Source organism: Aulostomus chinensis, chromosome 4, assembly GCF_037954235.1.
Source record: "Aulostomus chinensis isolate RoL2024-O1b breed Wild chromosome 4, RoL_Achi_v1.0, whole genome shotgun sequence".
NCBI classification, from domain to species: domain Eukaryota; kingdom Metazoa; phylum Chordata; class Actinopteri; order Syngnathiformes; family Aulostomidae; genus Aulostomus; species Aulostomus chinensis.
This window is the reverse complement of record NC_141323.1, coordinates 5,623,437-5,644,299: the sequence shown is the minus strand read 5'-3', so window position 1 is coordinate 5,644,299 and position 20,863 is coordinate 5,623,437. Positions and strand designations below refer to the sequence as shown.

Genomic DNA, 20,863 nt, shown 5'->3' with positions numbered 1-20,863 from the left:
CTGGACCAGCTACAACAGAGAGCTGGCCTTTTAATCCCCTCATGCAGCGACATGATAAAGGCATGGATTAAAAGATAGCCGGTCAGTCATCCAGTCAACACTGCTTCCTGCCTGCACACATCATCATCATCATCATCAGCAGCAGCCCCAGTACTTTACTGCCCTTTACTGCACTGGAGAAGCAAAATACAACAGATGCACACGGCCAGGCTGTGGTCATATATGCATAATGCAGTGTGCCATAAGAGCCACTGTGCCTCGTGATCTATAAATAGGCTGGAAGCAACCTCCTGTCCCAGGGGACACGAGCTGGGGAGGGGGATCAGACGAGCGCAGGGACGACGGCGCATTTAAATTAATATAATGGACGGATTTCAGTCTTGATGGACTTAAAAGTGTCTTCATATCAATTGCAAAAGCTTAATGTTTCATCTGAATTAATGAAGAAAACACATCAACTCCAAAACTCAGTAATGCCTCCTCTTTGGTATAAAAACATCACGGTAGTGCATTAAAAAAAACAACAACAACAACAACATAAATCTGATCCCTTTGAATGAAAATGCACAACAAAGGCTTTTGTTGATATTCTGTTCTTTTTTTAATCCAAAACCACTGATCTAATGATCACTGGAATAATCAGATGAGTCGACAATAAATTATGGCTTTGACTCTTCAGTTTCCACAAACTTTATCCAAAAGGCAGCTTAACTTGCAGAGTGGTGCGGATGAAGAACAGCAAATGAGTCAATGACAGGCTGAAGGTTTGCTTCTTTATTTCAAGAAGTCGTTTCATATTTTTATTTGTGTGTTCATTTAATACTGGATGAAGCCTTCACTCTTCCACCGTCCAGCCCATGAACTTGATAATCCGGATGTGGCAGTTCCAGTCCGATAGGTCTGACTTGTTGTGGCCCCTTAAATGTTCACCCTGCTGGATGCCCTCTATTTCCCTTCTTCCTGTGGCACTCTGGCTAGCCATCAAGACTAGCCTCCGGGCTAGCCATCGAGACTAGCCATCGAGACTAGCCTCCAGGCTAGCCATCGAGACTAGCCATCGAGACTAGCCTCCAGGCTAGCCATCGAGACTAGCCTCCGGGCTAGCCATCGAGACTAGCCTCCGGGCTAGCCATCGAGACGAGCCTCCAGGGCGCTGACCATTCCCCATCTGTACGATCCAGTTTTAAAGCCACGGCTCGCCGAGTGGGTTTCACAGGATTCTGACAGAGAGTATCGTCATCTGTGAACGGCTGTCGGGTGTAACCCTTAGTCGCCTCCCCAGGGTTTCACCCAAGCATCTGGTTTTGGTTCCCCCGCACCAGTTGTTAAACATAGTTTGCACTTTGCCTTAATGTGGCAGTGGGAGCCAAACGGGTCACCACACAGAGCTCATTTCAGAAACTTAATTTTCAGTATTTTGCTTATTAAGACTGCGTGCCCGGAGGAAGTCGATGCATCACCAGGCGTATAATCCACCAACCGCTGATAATGTGCTCAGCACGACCACGGGCCACGTATCACTGTCAACCAAATATAACTCTGATCGGAGGAACACAATTGGCAGCTTCCTCAAAGGGCTGCTTATCAAAAACTGTTCTTTCCTTGAACGTTGCCCTTCACATCCACTTCGGTCCTGATCAAGGCTTTGTGACACACCAAGATAAGATGCATTCAGGGCACAACCACAAGCCAACGGGGATGTGGGCCAAAGAACCCCACGTAACAAACAAGAGCAAGGCCTTTGAACCGAGCCACCACAGCAGGAACTCCGCAGGTGACGGGGGGCTCCGGGCCGGTCGTGGTGGATCACTCTGGATCACTCTGGATCACTCAAACTACGCTTCACATTGTATGGATTTAGCTGTTAACTGAGTATCTCTGATGGAGGGTTTGACTGATCAATGGCTTGGATATTAATCATTTTTTCCATATCAGCATCATGTTATTTATCAGACGGCTAAGGCGAAAAAACAAACATCGTTAGGATTAAAATCTGTTAAATTTGACAGCAATTTTGTTGATTAATTCAGCTCAGTGGAGGCCGGCTGGGAACTCACTTTATGTGGGTTTTAAGAGCTATTTTACGAACATCTTATTTTATACTGCAGTACGTTCAAGTCAACACTTGGAGCATTATTTTCAAATTGGCACATAACTTTTAATGACAAAGTCGGACGCCACGGCTTCAACTTTCCCTCCACTTCCATCACTGGGAGGAGGTCACCCCGGGTGTGACACCACTCCCTGTTGTGAGGTAAATGAGACGCGGTATGAATATCAGCAGGATAATTATTGACATTACTGGCTGACTAATTATGGACATTTGAAAATACCAGCTTTGTCCATACTGAGAGGGGCACCTCACCCAAAAATGAAAGATTCCATTATTATGCCCTCACCCTCACGATGAAGGAAGGTGAAGTTTTTAGAAAAAAAACCTCCCTGCTGCCATGTTTGTAGTCTCACTAAAAATACGGTGGGAACTTTGATGTTTTCAAAACAACTTCAAATGCCAAGGCTTCGGGATGCTTCGTTATTCTGGATGAGCAGGTTTATTGTGCGTGATAGAGAATGAATTTTCATTTTTGGGGTGGTAATGTGACGGAGTGACTTGAGTTGAGGTCCAGCTGGAGTTCATGACACTGCTCTCCTCACCATCACTCCGACCAGCAACGACAACTGTCCCGTCAGTTGCGTCGCTGCCTCGGAGGCTTTAAATGAGACGGTGGGACTGTTTCACGAAACGCTTCAGAAAAAAAAAGACCACCAGCAGCGGAACTCAACCGTAAACCAGTCAATGCAATTGGTTTAATGGGCTGATAACGGAGCGCCATCGTGAGATGAAGGCAACTTCTCTCGGAGTAAATGTGAGTTCCGGGGCTCACAATAAGCGTGGCGTTTAATGATTTCACTACATTTTTGTAATGTTTACGTTTATAACCGTAAGAAGAAAAAAAAAGGACACATATCAGCCCAAATATCCCAAGGATGCAGGGACACACAGGAAGACCGGTACGTTTCTATTCGCCGCGTCAATTCTCAACAAACTTGTGAGAGCAGTTTGGCTTCCACCTCCACGTCTGAACGTCCCGTCTGTCAGCCTGAGTGAACCCCGCAGGCCTGCTCCGAAAGGCAGGCTGGACCTTCCAAAGCCTCACCGCTGTTGTTAAGACCGGAATAAAAGAGTAAACACACACACACGGAGCTTCGGGACAAGCTAGCCTGTTAGCATCGCCACACAATAACAGCTTCCCCGGCGAGCTCTCACGCGGAGCTGCGCGAACAACGAGCCGCCAACGGCAGGGGAGAGAACGCCTCGCTCACCTTCTTCATCCGCGGCGCTTCGGCAACGGTCCCGTCGCGGTTGACGAACGCTTCTCCGCCGTTCTGCTGCGGGTCGGTCCGCTTCATAGCCGAAGCCTGCGGCATCTTCGCGGTGTTGGGGGTGAGCAAGCCCAGGCTCCCTTCCCCGGCTTTGGCGGACGGCTCCGCTGTAGGGGACGCAGCGGCAGAGGAACCGGCCTCGTGCGGGTAGTTTCTGGCGAGGTTTAGTCCCTCTGTGGTCGGTGTAATCGGGGATTCCGCCGGTAAGTCTTTACCGGTTGGGACGTCTTTGAGTTCGACCTCTGCCATTTTCGCTGCCACAACCTGGACTGACATCGCTACAGTTTCTCAAAGTCCTTTTTCCAACACAGATCTCGACTCAAGCGGATGTGAGCGGAAGAGCCTCGGTTGCGAAATGCATTGTGGTCTTTGTAGTTCTTCGATGTTGCCGTATAGCCTGTGAGACATTCTGCAACACCACAATTTATAAGTCTTTGTTTAAGGCCACGTTAGACAGTAAGTTGGTAAATATGGAGGAAGACTCAATAGATAACTCATGTTTAAGAAAAATCTCACGTCGCCTGACATGTAGACCCTTCATGTCCACGTGGACATGAAGGGTCTACATGTTTTACTAAACTTCCACACCCACTAACAATGAAGGCACACAGTCCACAGGACAGAAAATTAAATCCTTTTATGTCATCCTCTTTCTCTTAAATACATGTTGAACTACATTTCCCTGCTGGAAAGGCTGCACTGCTAAATGCATTGTGGGAAATGGTGTTTGCAATAAAATGGGACATGAAACTACAAAACAAAGCAATTAGCGCCACATAATGCTCCCTGTATTCAACATTTTCTTAATTCTGAACACCAGGAAGCACAAACCACACTCAGAACACAAAAAACACATGATTATGGAAAAGATGCTACAACAGACATTACAAGAATGAGAATTATTACTAAAAGAATTTTTTTTACCATTTTAGAAAATATATTCACCAACACAGCAGTGGACATGGCTACGCAAGACCGCAGTAGATATGCAGAATGTCATCTGAGAAAATGGGGCCAAGCATAAGGTCAAATCATCAGGAGTGAAAAACACTGCCACCAAGTGGACACCCAGAGAACTCAAGCATAATTAGGTCCAGGGAATGAACCAGCTTGAACTCTTTTTTTTTTTTGTATCAATTTTTATTTTCGAGTCAGGTGACGTGTAAAATATCAGTTACAGACAATATTCAACCAATGGCATTTGGTGCTCCTCGGTAAAACACTTAACATTCAATAATTCAAATGCTTTTCATTTGTGCTCTGTTGCACATTGCAAGCATAATTCAACGAGCTGCATCACAGCTGAGTAACACAGAAAATGTATTTTACTATTGCTGCATTTTTGCAAGTACAAGTCCTGGAAGCTAACTTCAAACATGCCAGGAGTGCCCCCTTGGTGCACTTATTGATTCTACCCAGGAAAAACTGAAGAAATAAAAATAAAAAATTACCAAACCAAAGTCAAGCCCAAACATACGGTGTCACCACTCAAACAGGTTTGAGCCCTTGAACGCCAACCGGATACGTGTGAGGTACTGTATTTCATTTACAAGGCTGCCATGCAGGCACATTCTCAAAATACATTACATGACTAAATGAATTTTAAAATAAAGCACCTGATTTTATCATGAGCATAACGGCATGTAGCAGAAACATGCTTTTAAAAAGTCTCTGACAGTGCAGTTTTTTTGTTAGAGAACGTGTCCAAAAATATATACTCGTTTCCAGTGTTCTCCATAAAGAGCCGTCCTCTACACGAGGTGGCGTTCCAACCTGTGGAGCCACAATCTATCGAGGGGGGGGGGGGGGATATCCTGCTGCCTTCTGTTGCTTTTAAGTGTCCATGAATCAGTCTTCAAATATCCACAGAATGTTGACGCCGGAGAGGCCAAGATTCACTCTCCTGGATAAAGTATGGAGAGAAATTAAATTAGAAGACAAGCCAGGTCAAAGCAGTCGTCTTCAATCAAAATGCAATTTGTCCTTTCGAGCACGACCTTCTGGTTGGATGGGAATCAATATTTCATACAACACTGAAATGGCATTTTCTTATTTTCCCAGCCAGCAGCGTATCAACAGTGAAGCACTCACCCCAGCATCCCAGACTCCTTGGTCTTAATGACATAGAGGAACATGAGGATCGTGTGGAACAGGTTGTTCCTGCCCTGTAACAGAAGCCAAGCTGAGTCTGAGTCATTGTGCTCCATCAGGTAATGTAGAGCCAGACACCCTGGGCTGTTGTGAACAACGCGCTCGCTCTGATGGCTTGGAGAGAGCTGCCTTCCAATACAACTGCTGCATCTGCTAACAGCTCTTTTCATGCCCATTTTCAAATGGCACTCAAATAAACCTGAAGAAACACCCAAAGTTCAAATACATCTCTAGATATCCAAAGGAGTGGTAGTCATGGATAAATCAGAGTGCCACCTACTGCTCATCTCCATGAACACAAACCTAACATTGGTATAACAGCAGTGGATGGGTTTTGTTTGTTTGTTTGTTTGTTTGTTTTCTGTATTTCTGAAACTTCTGGTAAAACTTGCAACACGATTGGATGGAAACCTGATCATTTTTCTGATCAAACAAGAATTAAATGAGGGACTGTTCTCCCAACTGATCTCTGATTGAGGCCCTCACAAGGAGAGAGCACAACCAGGCTGGGACACAAAGAGCAAAAGGGACAAATGATTAAACAACGTCAACTAATTTTGACCGAAAGCCTTTAATTACAGATATTGATATCTGAATAAAAATTACATTTTGGATATTTTGAAAAGCAAATGAAAACATTGTGAATTTGAAAAAGTGATGCTTTTCTTTACTTCCAAAACTTTTGGTAAACCCGCCCCTCCTTATAATGAAGAGATAACGAGAGTATAACGGGTTAATGTTGAGTCTGGAGAAGAAGAGATGCACAAATGAGTGAGAACGACGGCTGCGTTTGCGCCTGAGTTGTGTTTGTCACCTTGGGGAGGCTGTAGATGTGTCCCTGATAGATGAGCTGGTAATGAGGGGGAGTGGTGCTGCTCTGGTGGATGCAGAAGAGGTTCTCCTTGGTCACGTCTGAGAGAATTGGTAGAATAAGAACAAAACAGAGACCACTGTACGTGTGTGTGTGTGTGTGTGTGTGTGTGTGTGTGTGTGTGATTACCAGGTTTGTCTGGGGTGTGGCTGAAGTGCTGAGAAGTGAAAGTCTTTCCGTCAGGGTACTTGGGGTGTGGGGGCAGTCTGGAGTCCAAGTATGTACAAAAGACATGCATGAGGATCTAGAGGGACAGACAGAAGCGAGAGTGAGCCCACGATGGGGGCTGGTGACCCCACACTGAGGAGAGAAGCTCCAGGCCGCTGCTGCACCATGGCTGCATCACAGACGCTGCAGGTGATGACAAACTCAGGAGGCCACAGCCAAGCATGAATACACTTGCTGTGATATCAGTTTAACGGGACTTTCGACATAAACGTTGTTAAATTACATTTAAATTTTAATTCAATCCATTATTTTGAAGATGTTCAATGACCATTTCCAAACCAAGTGTTGGAAAAAGGCAGGGTTGCTGCACACTTTGAACCAAATTTCATGCTTTGACCTACAGAGGAAAGTGTAAAACCCGTCCCGACACAGTCGGGCTTTATGTTTGAAACCGATGAGACCGCGGCCATATTCCTCTGGATCTTTGTGGAGGATGTAGACTTATGTCTCATGCAACTTGGCACCACCTATAAATTTAGGCCATTTTAGCTCCTGGAATGAGGAAAATCCAATTTGGGACTTGCTGAGATTCTGCAGGAGTTGTTTCATATGGTGGCCATGAAGGTTCATCGTATAGTGCTGAATAATCACACTTAAATATCTGCTTATTTCTACTCATCCTAGCCAGATCAACCCGAATACTTCCAAGGAACCACATCAAATGAACAGGAAGGTGTGAGCAGGGATGTTTCCGTAACCATAGAGACGTACGCCGGGTCTGGTGCTCCAACTTTGAGTATCTGCTGACACCACCACACCCAACCTGAAACAACTAAGCAGCTAATAATACATTTCTGAACCAAACTATCCGAAAAACATCACACTCACGCTGTCAAACCAACATGACATAAATTCCACACACGGTGACGCTGGGAAAAATAATTTTATTCAATTAAACTTTGCCCTGCCAAAAACCTGCAGTAGTATTTTAGACTGGTCAGCACCCCTCAGGCATTTGAATCTCAAGTGCAATTTTATGCGAAACATTAGATATGTTGAATAAATAAACTTCTAGATTAAAATAATAGACATAATTGATCATTTATGTCTACTTTCCAATGTCTGATATTTGCGTGGTATCAGAGTGACACCGATACTGTAGTATCCGTATCGTGTCAGCCCATCTCTATCAACTGGCTGAACTGCCTACTTGTTGTGCGGCGTGAGTGTCAGAGTATGTGTGTGTATGTGTGTGTGTGTGAGCGCGTGTGTAGACTCACAGCACAGTCAGTGGGAAGGTCTGTGTCCCACTTCCTGTTCTTCAGATCACCACCTCCATTCCAGCGAAAGGAGCTCATGCAGCCACTGTGTGCCAGCTCTGACATGGAACACACACACACACACACACACACACACACACACATAAGAAATGCTGTTCCACTGCCATAATTGCATGACAGCTCAAGCCCACACACATGCGTGCTGTAATGCTGAGGATACCTTTGACGCGATCCACTAGATATTCCTGGTTGGGAGTGACGTCCAGGTACTGGACGATGGAGTTCATGGTGGGGATGGAGGACGCTTTCATCACTGCCGCTTGTTTCAGGCTGCTGATGCTGGCCTCTAGTGGACAGACGAGGCGAGTGAAGCTACATTTTCAAAGCGCATTCAGAAATTCCTGGATGTTTTGTTCTTAAAAACATAAAATTCACGGCAGAGGTTTTACATTTTTTTCTACAATGTTGCGTGGTCTCTGCAGATGGTTTACCTCCTATCTGGAGTTCAGGGCAGCCCATCCTCCGCAGCTGGTTGTTGACAGAGTCTACTTCCTTGACCAGTGGGACCAAGATGGTGTCACTGATCCACTGTCAAACACACAGACAGATTTTTTTTGGCAATGTATTTTATTTCTAAAAATCAAAACATGCAGGTAACAATGTAGTTTGACTAATGTGACTCACATTTCTAAGTTTGGCCGTCCAGCCATCAATACGATCCACGACAGGACGGCTGGTTGTGATCCGGGCCCACACCTACTCGAGAGGAAACATGAAAGAGACTCAGAGGGCACAATTGTGATGGAGGACTCCACCCTCGGTCACACAAAGCTGATGCACAGACCTCCTCTGCTGCCTGTTTCCCGCCCAGGTCAGTCTCATCCTTGTGAGCAGACGGAGCCTGAGAGCGGCAGGCCGGCTGGTACAGGAACTTCCTCAGACTTTGAGCATAATCGCCCACTGAGCGGTTGTAGTTCCAGAATGTTGGACTATGGTTTGGAGACACAGATTCTGGACTTCCTATGGGGGTAGCAGTAAATGTTGGGATAGTTATGACTGAATTCATGAGTCTCAAGGTATATCAGTGACTCTGGTACGACATGGAGCACCTAGCTGGCTGCGGTGACTCTTCTCCTCTTCTGTGCGCAGGAACCTCTCCAGGCTTTTCAGATCTTGCATGTAGTCCTCCTTACTTCCTGGGGAATTAAACACAGAAGGGGACGTGCGGTAGCGAGCCCTCAAGCTGGACCCCTCTGCCGGCCCAATGCTGCTCGGGTAGGGAGAGGAGCCAGGGGAGGGGCTGTAGTTTACGACCTGAGGCAGGACAACGGCAGACACAATGTTTCAGAGTGTTGTTTATGAAATGATGCCAACAGATGCCCCTAAGTTCCAGTTCCATAGGAGGAGATAAAAGCACCTTTCCAAAAGCCACTGAGGGGGAATAAGGTCCACCGGCGGAGTTGGGAGTGGATGGGCTACTGAGAGGAGGGCTGTACCCGGTCACGCAGCTGGGAGAAAACTTGGGGCTGGTGGTGGCAGGACGAGAAGGGCTGAAACTCAACACGCTCTGGCCCTGCAGCGGAGACGACTGCGCAGGAGCTGGAGCCTCCTTCTGTTCTGGCTTCTGCGGAGGAGACGCCTGAATACCTGCAAGAGGGTCAGAGAAAAGGACGCAGGAAAAAATACACAGCATGATCAGCTGATTAGGCGGCATGGCTCAGGGCTAGAGTGGCCGTCTAGCAACCGAAGGGTCGCTGGTTCGATCCCCGACCCTGGTGACCATGTCCAAGTGTCCTTGAGCAAGACACTGAACCCATAATTGCTCCTGATGAGGAGGTTGGCGCCTTGCATGGCAGCCTCCACCATCAGTGTGTGTGTGAATGAGATGACACTGTAAAACGCTTTGAGTGCCGCTAAGGTAGAAAAGCGCTCTATAAAACTGAGTCCATTTACCATTTACCATTAGCAAAGCAACTACTCAGGAGGCGTTGAGGTACATAACTGGATGTAGGTCATCTGCATCTCCAAGCACTCTGAGCCTAACATACACAAAACCTTGTGCTTTAATCAGAGCAAGGACTTCCACTAGCAGATCCAAAGCAGTTTGTGTCACATGCACTGAGACAGGAGTGAAGCACACATCAGGGATGGAGACAATCTGAGAACCCAATACGCTCATCATTCTCATTGATTTTAATTATTTTTCTGCATGCATTTATTGAATTTCCTCTATTTTTTACATGCACAAGGGTGACTACAGTGACCTATAATGCAAATGTAATCTGTTAAAATAGAGATTACGCACATTTAATGTATACAGAATGTAAAATGTAACTTGTGACACTTGACTTAAATGCACAGACAAAGAGATCAATCTTTACACGCAGATGTCAGAGTATGACTCACTTGTGTTTCTCACACCCAGGAGTTGATGCTGCTGAGGGGAGACGGCGATGGTGGAGGGAGCCATTGTGTATTTAAAATATTTCCAGAAGTCAAAAAGGGCATTGAGGCTAAAGAGGGAGGCGAGCACAAACTCTGTAACAACAGAGGAAAAGAAGACAAAAATAAAGAGGTATCACATCACCTCTCATTGGGATGGTGACACTGTCAAATGCAGCTTCAATCAAGGTAGAGTGACTGCAATCATACAAACTACAATAACTACAGTAAAACCTCACCAATGTACCAGATAGGCCAGTAGGTGATGTTGTAGTATCGACTCAGCAGCTTCCCCGACCTGGCAGAAGATGTCGACACAAGAAAACCACATCATGAATGAACGCTGATAAACAACAGAGCTGCAAGAGCGGAGCGCCGGGAACTCACATCTCCGTGTAAATCATGCCAGCGATGGACACGTTGAGGACGGCCCAGGCCAGCACCACCTGACGAGCCTGTTCCTCCCTCCTCATCCTCAGAACCTTGTCAATCATATTGGGCGTCCCCTCCTTCGGCGGGGTCAACATGACGTCGTCTGTCTCCGGCGGCTCGAGCTGGGACACGGAGAGAGTGTAACGCCATTCACTGCTTATCTGTGGATCTATTTACTGAATAAATCTGAGCTAAACATCGAGTACGACTGAGCGGTCACGCCAAATATGGAGCGATAACTGAATAACCAGCTTATGCATCACTGCTAGCTGACCCGCTAGCTTAGCTAAAGTTAGCGCGCTAACACATCAACAAGACAGAATTTGTGAAGAAATAAAAAACTTAAAAATAGACTTAATTTTATTGTGGAAAGCCAAACATGTATTTTCGCTGTCGAGCATAAAAGCAAAGTGCAAATACAACGTGTAATGATGTTAAATCTTTCATACCACGTTAAAGTAAATGACAGCAGCGGCGCTGCATAGTTTGTATTTCCACCGGAACCAGTTGTATGTACTTCCGCTGGTGACGCGCACCAGCCAGGCCCACAAATTTTAAGATTGAGGTTCAGTTACGTTAAGTATAAACGTATCACGTGAAATTTGAAGGTTTTGTTTGTCAGCTTTTGGGGGGGATTTATTACCATGGAAACGATTTTTCAACAACACGACTCTTGAGCTGAAGTTAGCATGGTTTGACAAAACAATGGCTCCACATGAAAAATAATACAAATAACAGACAATGATAGTCAAGAGAACTGAGCTCATGCAAGACACAGAATAATCAGAAACGGAGTGATGAGTCTAGGAGTTGCGGTTCCTGAGGGAAAACGCTGTGTCTCCGTGAGCCAGGCGGAGTGTGGAGGCCTGAACCAAGGACCTGCACACAGCTGCACCACCTCCTAAACTGAAGGACAACCTAATGTTTAATTTAGGCAAGAGAAGTCAATCCACTTAAATGATTATTAGGAACAGCTGCAGAGCTGGGTGGGCTGTTGATGCATTGTGGGTGTTGCAGTTTTACTTCTACTGTCATGGCAGTTTTCAAGAGCAAATGCTTAAATTTAGTGTACTTCATCTGGACAAAGTACAGATGTCAGCCGTTTATTTCCATAGCGATTGATCGCAACAGCTAACATGGGGACAGAATTCAAAGATTTTAGGCAATTCAATTGCTTAGACAAAATTCAAGATTTTCTTTTTACAAATAAATGATTTTTTAAAATCATTATCAAGAAGCTGTTTACACAAAAAAAAACTTAATGCACCAGGACTCCATTTTTGATCGATCAAAATTTGAGCAGTCAGGCAGGTTTGGTGTTATTTGAGCAAAAAATGTAGGAGACAGGTTTAATAAGATTTACAGTTTTAATCACAATCATCTACTAGCCGACAAAGCCAGTTGAAGAAGTCTGGCTTAGGACTAGACCTCTGTGCAAAGTTTGGCTTCTCTTCATGTATGAAGACAGAAGAAGAAAAAAAGTCAAATACAAAGTTAACACAACAGGGTTCCTGGAAAAACAAAGACCCTGCTGGGTAGCAGAGCCAGTGGGTAAAGCCAGAAGGGTTTCCACTTCAGGTGGATCGTCTCGACTATCAGCGGTTACAAATTTAGACACTGGGAATCTGGGGGTGTCAGAGACTTCAGCAAAAGATGTTTTGTGATGTCACACAACCCATGGCCCCGCCCCTAAAAAAAACAGGCACTGCACAGGTAGAAGCAAATGATTACGAAGAGAAAGATCTATCAGTGAGGAGGAGAAAGAGACTTGTCAGAGTTATATCCTCCGACATCCAAACCACACTCCTCATTGCTGGCCGAGTCCACGAGTCCATCGTCTTCTCTTATCCTGCCATCATCAACTTCTTCCTCCTCCTCTTCCTCCTCATCTTCATCCAGATCTTTTTCCTTACGGGACGATCGCTCCGTCTTCGGCCCTTTACATATCTTGAGATGACGAGTGAGGTGGTATTTGGTGAGGAAAGCTTTGTGGCATTTCTCACAGACAAAGTCTCTGCGGCCCTCGTGGGAGTTCATGTGCTTCTTCAGGTGGTTTGTCTTGAGGAAATGTTTGTTACATTTTGGGCACTGAATCCGACGCTCGCTGTTGGTGGTGGAGACGCCGGGTTTCATGAAAACGGAAAGAAAAGAAAAAAAAGGAACAGAGACACGTAAATATTGACTACTACACAAATAACTTATATTTTTAAACCAACTTGTATCTTTGGGTGTAAAAAACCGATATGACATACTGTGTGTGTGAGAACATGTGCTGTTTCAGGTCGTGTTTCCTGATGAATGCCCGCTCGCAGAGGTCACACTTGAGTTTCTCAGCGCCGGTGTGAATGAGCATGTGTGACGCCACGTGGGATTTCTGGGTGAACAACCTCTCGCAGACTGTGCATCTGTAGTTCTTCTGACCTGTTGGTGGGAAAAACAATATTTCAGAATCTAAACTGACATGGATGGACGTCTGCAGCTCAAGTATAGGTGCTTTCTGACCGCAAATCTTACATGATTTTATCAAATTTGAGAGAAATTGCTAATTTTGAAGGAAGTCAGACTGCATCTCTAAGAACTACTACTTTTTAACCCTTGGAAGTCCTGCTTCAGGAGTGAACTTTCGGTCAAACGCATGATACAAACTGCAGTTAGCATTAAAGATACACTTTTTTTCAAACCCAGTTTAATCTGAAAACACATCTGCCAACACAAGAGCTACTTTTCCTTAATATTTTCATTAATTTGTGTTGTTGCCATCACGTGGAAGGTTGAGGCTTTCGTAAACACAGTCCTACAAATGCTTCAAAATTAGATGTGTTCGAGGACAGTACACCAGAAATGTACGGATCGGTGCCATGTCTCGTGCTGCGTTACGATGGCTTCAGAGTCCAGCTCAAGCTAGGCAACCGAATCTGGATCAGCACCATCAATCAAATATCCAATCTGTGCACGGTCGGCTGCTGCTTGAATAACTCAGCTGCACTCAAGTCTGATATTCCTGATCCGATATCTCATCTCTTGTTTGTGTTGGCAAAAAAATTATTTCTTATTGTATAACTCTTGGTTGTTGCTCCGCTCCCTTTAGCTGCTCTGGGGAACAATGCATACCATCCTCTGCCACATAAGGAGATAAAGCACATGGGGGATCACCCTCGTCCTCCAGTTCCCCTCCCCTCTAAAAAGGCCCCCCAACTAAGACATAATCTCATCCTGCTTCCACCTGCTGACTGCATCTGTAAGGATGCCAAACCAAACCAGAGGCAACATGGGGAACCAAACCAGCGTACCAGTAACAGACCGCTGCACTAACTGGGTGCTCGTCCTTCATCTCTTCTTCTATCAGCCTGCAAGCTTACTACACTTCAATGTTCCACATGTTGCAAATCCAAACTGAAAAAGCTTCCACTTTAAAACATCTGTCAGGCCTGAACAAATGTCACGACTGATAAAACATGAATTCTATCACGCTTCCAACCTGTGTGGATCTTGAGGTGCATCCGGAGGTTGCTGGGGTCACTAAAGGCCTTGCTGCAGTACTCACACTTGTGAGGCTTCATCCCCACGTGGCCCATGAAGTGCACGTTGAGCTTAGTGGAGGTGATAAAAGCCCGCGAGCACATGCTGCACTTGAACTTCTTCTCCCGTGCATGACCCTGACCTTTTGAGTGTGTTCTGGAGGTACCGTTATTAGAGTTCCTACTATCGCCGCCCCTGCTGTTATCATTGTTCGTTTGTCCAGCGGTGTGGGGGTGGCACGGCCACGGAGATGACGACGAGCTCGACGTCCCATTGGCCAGCTTCTCATCCTGCTGAGTGTGTTGCTGCGGTTGTTGCTCTTGTTGCTGCTCCTGCGGTGGTGGCGGTTGTTGCTGCAGCGTGTGGTCCTGCTGCGGCGAGCTGTGGCTGTGAGGAGGTGGGTTATGGCTGTGGTTACTGTTATGGCTGTTTAGATGAGACTTGAGTTCCGAGAAGGAGGTGCACTCTTTTCCACATTGGCACATCTGGCCCTCGGGTAACTGAGGAACACCTGTGTGAATGAGGAGAGGAACTCACATCGGTTCATGTACAACAGTAACAACGGCTACACAGCGAGGAGGGATGAGTTGAGCCTCACCCATCAGTCGGCAGTAGTCTCGGCTGTAGTAGAACAGCAGCTCCTGGTCTGGGTGGATCTCCGTGGTCGTGCAGAAGAACAGTTTACCATTAGATGGGTACGCCACCAGGTTCTGTTCTTCGCGACTCCTAAATACACACACATATACACACTTTACCAGCATTTTGGATCTAATGCTAACATTTTGTTTTGTTCCCCTCTGCTGCACACATGTTGGTCCAACCAAAACACGCAGGGAGCGCTGGAAGTCAGAAGGTTTGTAACGCCACCATATTGAATCAACAACATGCTTGATGTTTGAATTAATTTGAAGGGCCAACATCTGCAGCAGGGGCGCCACAGTGGCGTGTGGAATTAGCATGTTCAGCCCGGGCCTGTGAACATGAATGTCAAGTGTGACCAGAATGTTGTGAGGCAAACGCAGTCAGGTTTGTGAGTCGGTTGTGAATTGGTTACTCATTTGGGCCGCTGTTACAGCCCCTCGCCAGGACGGGGTGCTGTAACCGCCTCAGCAACACAGGGGGGACAGTGTTTGGAGCTGTAGACGTCCACAGTAGTTAACTGTGGCAGCTTGAATCACAATACTGATTTGCACACAGCCCCTCAAGATTATACACCAAAAAGCAGTCTGAGCCAACCTAGCAACACTTGGTGGGAGAGTTTCCACAATTGAGAAAAGTAAAACATCCCTGCGCTCCACAGTATTTTCTCATGTGGGTGTCACCAGCCAACCCCAGCTTGTTCCCTCAGTAGTAACGCAAATGAAGTGGCTGTCACGTCGCCAAAGGCCTTGTTACCATTGAGCTTCTATCTATTTTGTTACACCTCCCTCCTCTGAACATTAAAACCAACGTGGCGGATCCGTCTGAGGCTCAGCTCTCCTCTCCTCAGATCATACCTGGCCTTGCGGACAAACATCATCCAATTGCATTCACTCTCAGCTGTAGTCACGATGTAGAACTCGAGCACATTGTTGTGGTACATCTGTGATAGAAGAACAGTTCTGTCTCATTGTCAGGTTACACTGATTGTGACAACAATAGTCCAACCACTTCCACTTCACTGACCTTCCACATTTGAGGGGTGTCCTTTTCAGGCCAGTCGGAGAGATCCACGTTGCTACAGTGCTGCCCGACCAGTGGGCCGAAGCAGGTCCTCGGAGGGATGACGTCTCGAGTAAAAACTCCTGTGAAAAACCCACAAACACACAACAGTGCTCTGAATGAGCCGTGATGGATCGTTCTCAGTGTTGAGTCTCTCCTGTTGATCCTGTTGGTGCGAACTTCTCGTGCTCATCTGTTCCACGACAATACGCTGAAAGGTTGATTCTTTTACCGAGAGGTTCGTCAGCCACTGAGATGCGCAGACACAGGGGACGAGGGATCGAGAGGCGAGCCCGACTTTGGATCGGTGTGTCAGGGATGAAAGTGACCGGGCCATGCTCGGGACAGTCTGAGGTATATGAGCGCTCACACAGAGTGCACCCTGATGATAACAGATAAAACCACTGTTGAGATTCTAATAGAATAATTATGGCCTTCTCACAATGTCGACTGTTTTCACATCAGCTACTTGGCTGCTTTTTTTTTTTTTAATGTAAAAAAAATAATAAAAAAATGTAGGTGTATTAATTTCTGAGAGAACAATTAGACACTCACAGATGTTGTAAGCAGTGACCATGTTCTCCTTGTTGGAGGTAGAATCCTCAAGCTGCAGGCTGGAGCTGACCAGCACCAGGTTGTTTTCTGGCCCAAGTGACACCTCTGCAGTGATGGGGGACACATTTACCGCCTCTAGCCCCATTCCAGAATGTCCATGGAGCGACACCGGCCCCAGCTGGCCCTGGCTGACCATTGAGCCCGTGAGCACGACACTCACAACACCAGAGTTTAGCTCTCCATTTGTATGTAGCTGCTCCCCAAGTCCCCCTGCTCCTCCTCCACCAGCGTTGCCCACTCTGCCCCCCATGAGATCTGGCTCCATCACCACCGGTAGTTCCAGCACAGGGGGTCCATGAAGGGGCATCACCCCACCTGAAGAGTCCACCCCAGTGATGCCCTCATGTGGCTGAGGCTGCCTTCCCCCTCCGAGCTGCTGCCGGGTGTCGGACACATCCACCACCCCGACCCCATCCATGGTGGCCAGCTCCTCTCCCATTCTGTCAGGGGACATGGGGCTGCTGACGCGTGACTCCATGGCCAACCCTGCCGAGTTCAGCTCATGGGCACCAGGCTGGTGGAGGTCTCCCTGGCCACTCACCTGTCTCGAATCCATAGGCACCAAACCCTGCTCCAATGGGCCTCCGGGACCACTGTAAGGGTCCAGACCAGAGGGATTGTTGCTGGTCACAGACAGGGTCCCGTCCATGTTGAGGCTGCTGGGATAAATGTACTGAGGTGGTGGACGGTCGGCCAGATAGGAAAGAATCCCTTTCGCAACAAAAAGATGAAGCATTTAGTCACATGACCATTATGGAAATGTTGACACTTGTGCCATTAGACTTAAAGTGCACGCAAGTATCCACAATACAAGTACTGACCTGTTCCAATGTTTGTGTCATACACAAATACTAGTCAGATTTCCGTCCAAATATATCGGACGTTTTAACCACATTTTCAGGAAATCAACAATAGAAAATGCAAAAAACTGAGTGCTGAGATCAGCAGTTGCGTGCTACATTTCTTTTACAAATGCCACAAATTTCCACCCCCTCCTTCAAATGTAAAAGCCTTTTTGCAATATTTAGAAATTCATTCAAATTTTCAAAGTTTTCAAACGATTTTTAGGCACAGATTGAAAATCTACGTAGACGGAAACGCATCAAGTGACCCACCTGGCAATATATGTCGGAAGTAACTGCTATCCAAGTGGGGGTATGGAGGAGGTGGCAGGGAACAGTTCTTCTCGGGCAGGCCACACATCACTCCTCTGTCCCCTAGAGGACCCATGGGCAACATGAGTGACAGCGCAGAGGGCAGAGAGCCTAGGGAAGGACCCAGGCTGGGGATGGCCACTGGCATGCCTGCACAAGACAACACATCTGATTATGCAGAACTGGTTCACATGCACGAGTGTAATTAAAGACAACACTGAATAATGCAGACATATACTTGTGATTCTTGAGATTTAATAAGAACAAGCTGTGTTCAACTCGGAACCAGCAGACTGGGCGGGCACTACTGTCATACCTGGAGTAGGGATGGGGTTGTGTGGGGGGGAGGTGGGCAGACCCAAGTGGCTGGCACTCACTGAAGGCACGCTGAGCTGGTCCATGCCCACTGGACTCAAGTTCATGTCGTTCATCCTGGACGAACAATGTCAGCTGTTACAGCTTCCAGAAAAACACAACTGGCAGTGCAAAACTTGCGACTGACATCTTTGACGACTGTATGTCAGAAACGATGATCACACACCAAATCAACTAACATCTAATTCCTACTCAAGCTGTATTTACTGAGGTGATTAGAAGCCAAATAATTACAATCATTAGCTTTGACAGGATATTGTTTCATGGTGCGTTTCTGTTTTTACCATAGAACCAAAGATTTGATTGAGAATTTGATACATTTCTTAATAAAATTGACAAAAGTTGAAAAGCTAAGATGCTTTGTGTTTTTTTTTTTAGGCTGCAACCGTCATTTACACAAGTGTAAATAGTACAGCTAAAGGAAGCTGCTACTCGTAACTGAGAGCATTCATGAGACAAGACAAGCTAGTGCTGTTAGCTACATTAGCTTACCTGAACTCAACAAATCTCCATCAGTAGCGAACCGCAGAAGGGCGCAGTGACTATGCTCTCCCTGTGAAACGAGACACTTGGACATTTACACACCTGGACACACACACACACACACACACACACACACACACACACACACACAACACATCTCAACTAAATGACAGAACTCTAGTTACATAAATAAAGCCGTTTACATTCGCAAAACATCCACCAGTTTGTTACATCGCTACCTTAACCTTGGCCTAAATCTTCAAGCCTAAACTCGATCAATCGTATAACTCGATGTTTAGATATAATTTATTGGGTCTAAGTGTGGTGCTTCATACCAAGAATGCTAATTTTTAAAGAAAAAAAACATACCGACACAATATTGTACCCTCCCCGGACGGGGCCATGACGGCTTCGTGCTGCTTTGCGCATGCGCGGAAGTACGTCAGCGTGGAGGACTGTACCACTGATCCCAGAACAGTTTTCCTGCCCAGCCTGAGTTTGAGCAGTTACATCGTAAACACTGACCGACTGTTTCTTTTAAAACTTACCTTTTCTTTGTCATCCTGCCGTTTATAAAATGTGACAAAAATTCAAAAGATTGAGAAGTACTAGAGTAACGCTTCGCAATATTTTGAACATTAATCTCAAAATATTGAAAATATCTTTATCTTCTCTAGAAACATAAATACATCATCTGAAATTCTTTGGGTTGGGTTGCATTGTTTCCACTCAGTAAGGTTTCAAGTGATTTAAATGTCTGAGAAGTTAACTTGTCCACTTGTCTGCTGGATCCCATCCCAACAAGCCTCCTTAAGGATGCCTTCCCTCTAGTCAACACTTCTATATTAAATCAAATTAATCTTTCCTTAGTCACAGGTTATGTGCCACAGGCCTTTAAGGTGGCTGTCATCAACCCTTTACTTAAAAACCTTCTCTTGACCCAGATGTGTTAGCCAACTATAGGCCGATATCCAACCTCCCCTACATCTCCAAGATCCTTGAGAAGGTTGTCCTGGAGCAGCTACATGAACATCTGCACAGCAACGAGCTCTTTGAAGCCTTCCAGTCTGGATTCAGGGAACACCATAGCACTGAACCAGCACTGGTCAGAGTCTCTAATGATCTTCTTATAGCTTCAGACAGAGGTCTTGTCTCTGTGCTTGTCCTTTTGGACCTCAGTGCTGCATTTGACACCCTTGACCACAGCATCCTGCTACAGAGACTAGACCATGACATTGGGATTAAAGGAACTGCCCTAAAATGGTTTAAGTCCTACTTATCTGACAGGTTTCAGTTTGTTAATGTTAATAATGACCATTCGGAGTATAGCAGAGTTACATATGGTGGACCACAGGGTTCAGTTTTAGGACCGATTCTCTTCACTCTTTACATGCTCCCATTAGGTGACATAATCCGGAAGCACTCGATCAACTTCCACTGTTATGCAGATGACACACAACTTTACTGGTCGATGGAGCCAGACGACACAAGCCAGCTTACTCATCTGCAAGACTGCCTGAAAGACATTAAATCCTGGATGTCCTCTAACTTCTTAATGCTCAATTCAGATAAAACTGAGGTCATCATGTTTGGACCTGAACACCTCAGGGACACGCTCTTGAATTGGATCTCTACTCTAGATGGCATCACCCTGACCCTGAGGACAACTGCAAGGAACCTTGGGGTCATTTTTGACCAGGACCTTTCCTTCAGCTCCCACATAAAGCATGTGACTAGGACCGCCTTCTTCCATCTGCGAAGTATCGCTAAGATTAGGAATATCCTTTCCCAGAGTGATGCTGAGAAACTGGTGCATGCATTTATCACTTCTCGGCTGGACTACTGCAACTCTCTCCTGTCAGGATGTCCTAAATTCTCTCTAAAGAGTCTCCAGCTGGTCCAGAACGCTGCAGCGAGGGTTTTGACGGGAGTTAAGAAGAGAGAACACATCTCTCCCACTTTAGCTTCTCTCCACTGGCTTCCTGTAGGATCTAGAATCAACTTCAAAGTCCTTCTGCTGACTTATAAGGCTCTCAATGATAAAGCTCCATCCTATTTGAAAGAGCTCATTAGTCCCTACTGTCCCACCAGAGCACTCCGCTCCCAGAATGCAGGTCTTTTAGTGATTCCCAGTATCAATAAAAACAGACTGGGAGGTAGAGCCTTTAGTTACCGGGCTCCTCTACTGTGGAACCAGCATCTCTCCATGGGTCAGAGAGGCAGACACTTTAACTACGTTTAAGTCCAGGCTTAAGACCTTCCTCTATGACAGAGCCTTCAGTTAGGAC

General features: G+C 46.1%; 3 protein-coding genes across 7 annotated transcripts in view; all 3 read right to left on the bottom strand.

Moving 5' to 3' along the window:
* ahcyl2b (adenosylhomocysteinase like 2b) overlaps positions 1 to 3,781 on the bottom strand; it is a 36,482-nt gene extending 32,701 nt beyond the window's left edge. The window contains exon 1 of one of the 2 annotated variants that reach the window (XM_086201231.1): positions 3,325 to 3,781. In XM_086201231.1, coding sequence (XP_086057357.1) covers positions 3,325 to 3,660 — 336 coding nt within the window. In that variant the 5' untranslated portion in view covers positions 3,661 to 3,781. The remainder of the gene's footprint in view (positions 1 to 3,324) is intronic. The other variant, XM_086201232.1, reaches the window with a different exon arrangement.
* A 412-nt stretch (positions 3,782 to 4,193) lies between these two features.
* tmem209 (transmembrane protein 209) lies at positions 4,194 to 11,509 on the bottom strand. Of its 3 annotated transcripts, none has more exons than XM_086201228.1 (15): positions 11,372 to 11,509; positions 10,684 to 10,850; positions 10,536 to 10,594; positions 10,261 to 10,392; positions 9,272 to 9,501; positions 8,964 to 9,168; positions 8,699 to 8,874; positions 8,539 to 8,610; positions 8,346 to 8,442; positions 8,075 to 8,200; positions 7,855 to 7,952; positions 6,536 to 6,650; positions 6,350 to 6,447; positions 5,476 to 5,549; positions 4,194 to 5,287 (listed from the first exon to the last, which is right to left on the bottom strand). In XM_086201228.1, the coding sequence occupies exons 1-15, from the start codon at positions 11,372 to 11,374 to the stop codon at positions 5,233 to 5,235; spliced, it is 1,707 nt and encodes a 568-aa protein (XP_086057354.1). In that variant the 5' UTR covers positions 11,375 to 11,509; the 3' UTR covers positions 4,194 to 5,232. The 3 variants fall into 3 exon arrangements, with proteins under 3 accessions (XP_086057354.1, XP_086057355.1, XP_086057356.1); XM_086201229.1 differs by lacking the exon at positions 11,372 to 11,509 and adding an exon at positions 11,178 to 11,337 and having other exon boundaries at positions 4,196 to 5,287; XM_086201230.1 differs by lacking the exons at positions 4,194 to 5,287; positions 5,476 to 5,549 and adding an exon at positions 5,879 to 6,280.
* Positions 11,510 to 12,134: 625 nt separating this feature from the next.
* prdm4 (PR domain containing 4) lies at positions 12,135 to 19,008 on the bottom strand. 2 transcript variants are annotated; one of them, XM_086201226.1, is made up of 12 exons: positions 18,945 to 19,008; positions 18,585 to 18,677; positions 18,034 to 18,149; positions 17,679 to 17,867; positions 16,504 to 17,274; positions 16,181 to 16,330; positions 15,913 to 16,031; positions 15,744 to 15,829; positions 14,846 to 14,973; positions 14,207 to 14,758; positions 12,981 to 13,149; positions 12,135 to 12,832 (listed from the first exon to the last, which is right to left on the bottom strand). In XM_086201226.1, exons 3-12 carry the CDS (start codon positions 18,146 to 18,148, stop codon positions 12,475 to 12,477), a joined length of 2,637 nt encoding a protein of 878 aa, XP_086057352.1. In that variant the 5' UTR covers position 18,149; positions 18,585 to 18,677; positions 18,945 to 19,008; the 3' UTR covers positions 12,135 to 12,474. The 2 variants fall into 2 exon arrangements, with proteins under 2 accessions (XP_086057352.1, XP_086057353.1); XM_086201227.1 differs by having other exon boundaries at positions 18,585 to 18,645; positions 18,945 to 18,982.
* Positions 19,009 to 20,863: the final 1,855 nt, after the last annotated feature.

Bases quoted from the DNA above. Each gene is read 5' to 3' on its own strand.
- tmem209 (XM_086201228.1), bottom strand. The intron at 8,875-8,963 runs GTGCTCCATGTC...CTACCCCCATAG, and splicing joins GAGTCACCGCAGCCAGCTAG to GAAGTCCAGAATCTGTGTCT. The intron at 8,611-8,698 runs GTCTGTGCATCA...CCTCTCGAGTAG, and splicing joins GGAAACAGGCAGCAGAGGAG to GTGTGGGCCCGGATCACAAC.
- prdm4 (XM_086201226.1), bottom strand. From the start codon at position 18,148: ATGAACGACATGAACTTGAGTCCAGTGGGCATGGACCAGCTCAGCGTG. The intron at 14,759-14,845 runs GTGAGGCTCAAC...TCATTCACACAG, and splicing joins AGACTACTGCCGACTGATGG to GTGTTCCTCAGTTACCCGAG. The intron at 12,833-12,980 runs GTATGTCATATC...CACCACCAACAG, and splicing joins CACATGTTCTCACACACACA to CGAGCGTCGGATTCAGTGCC.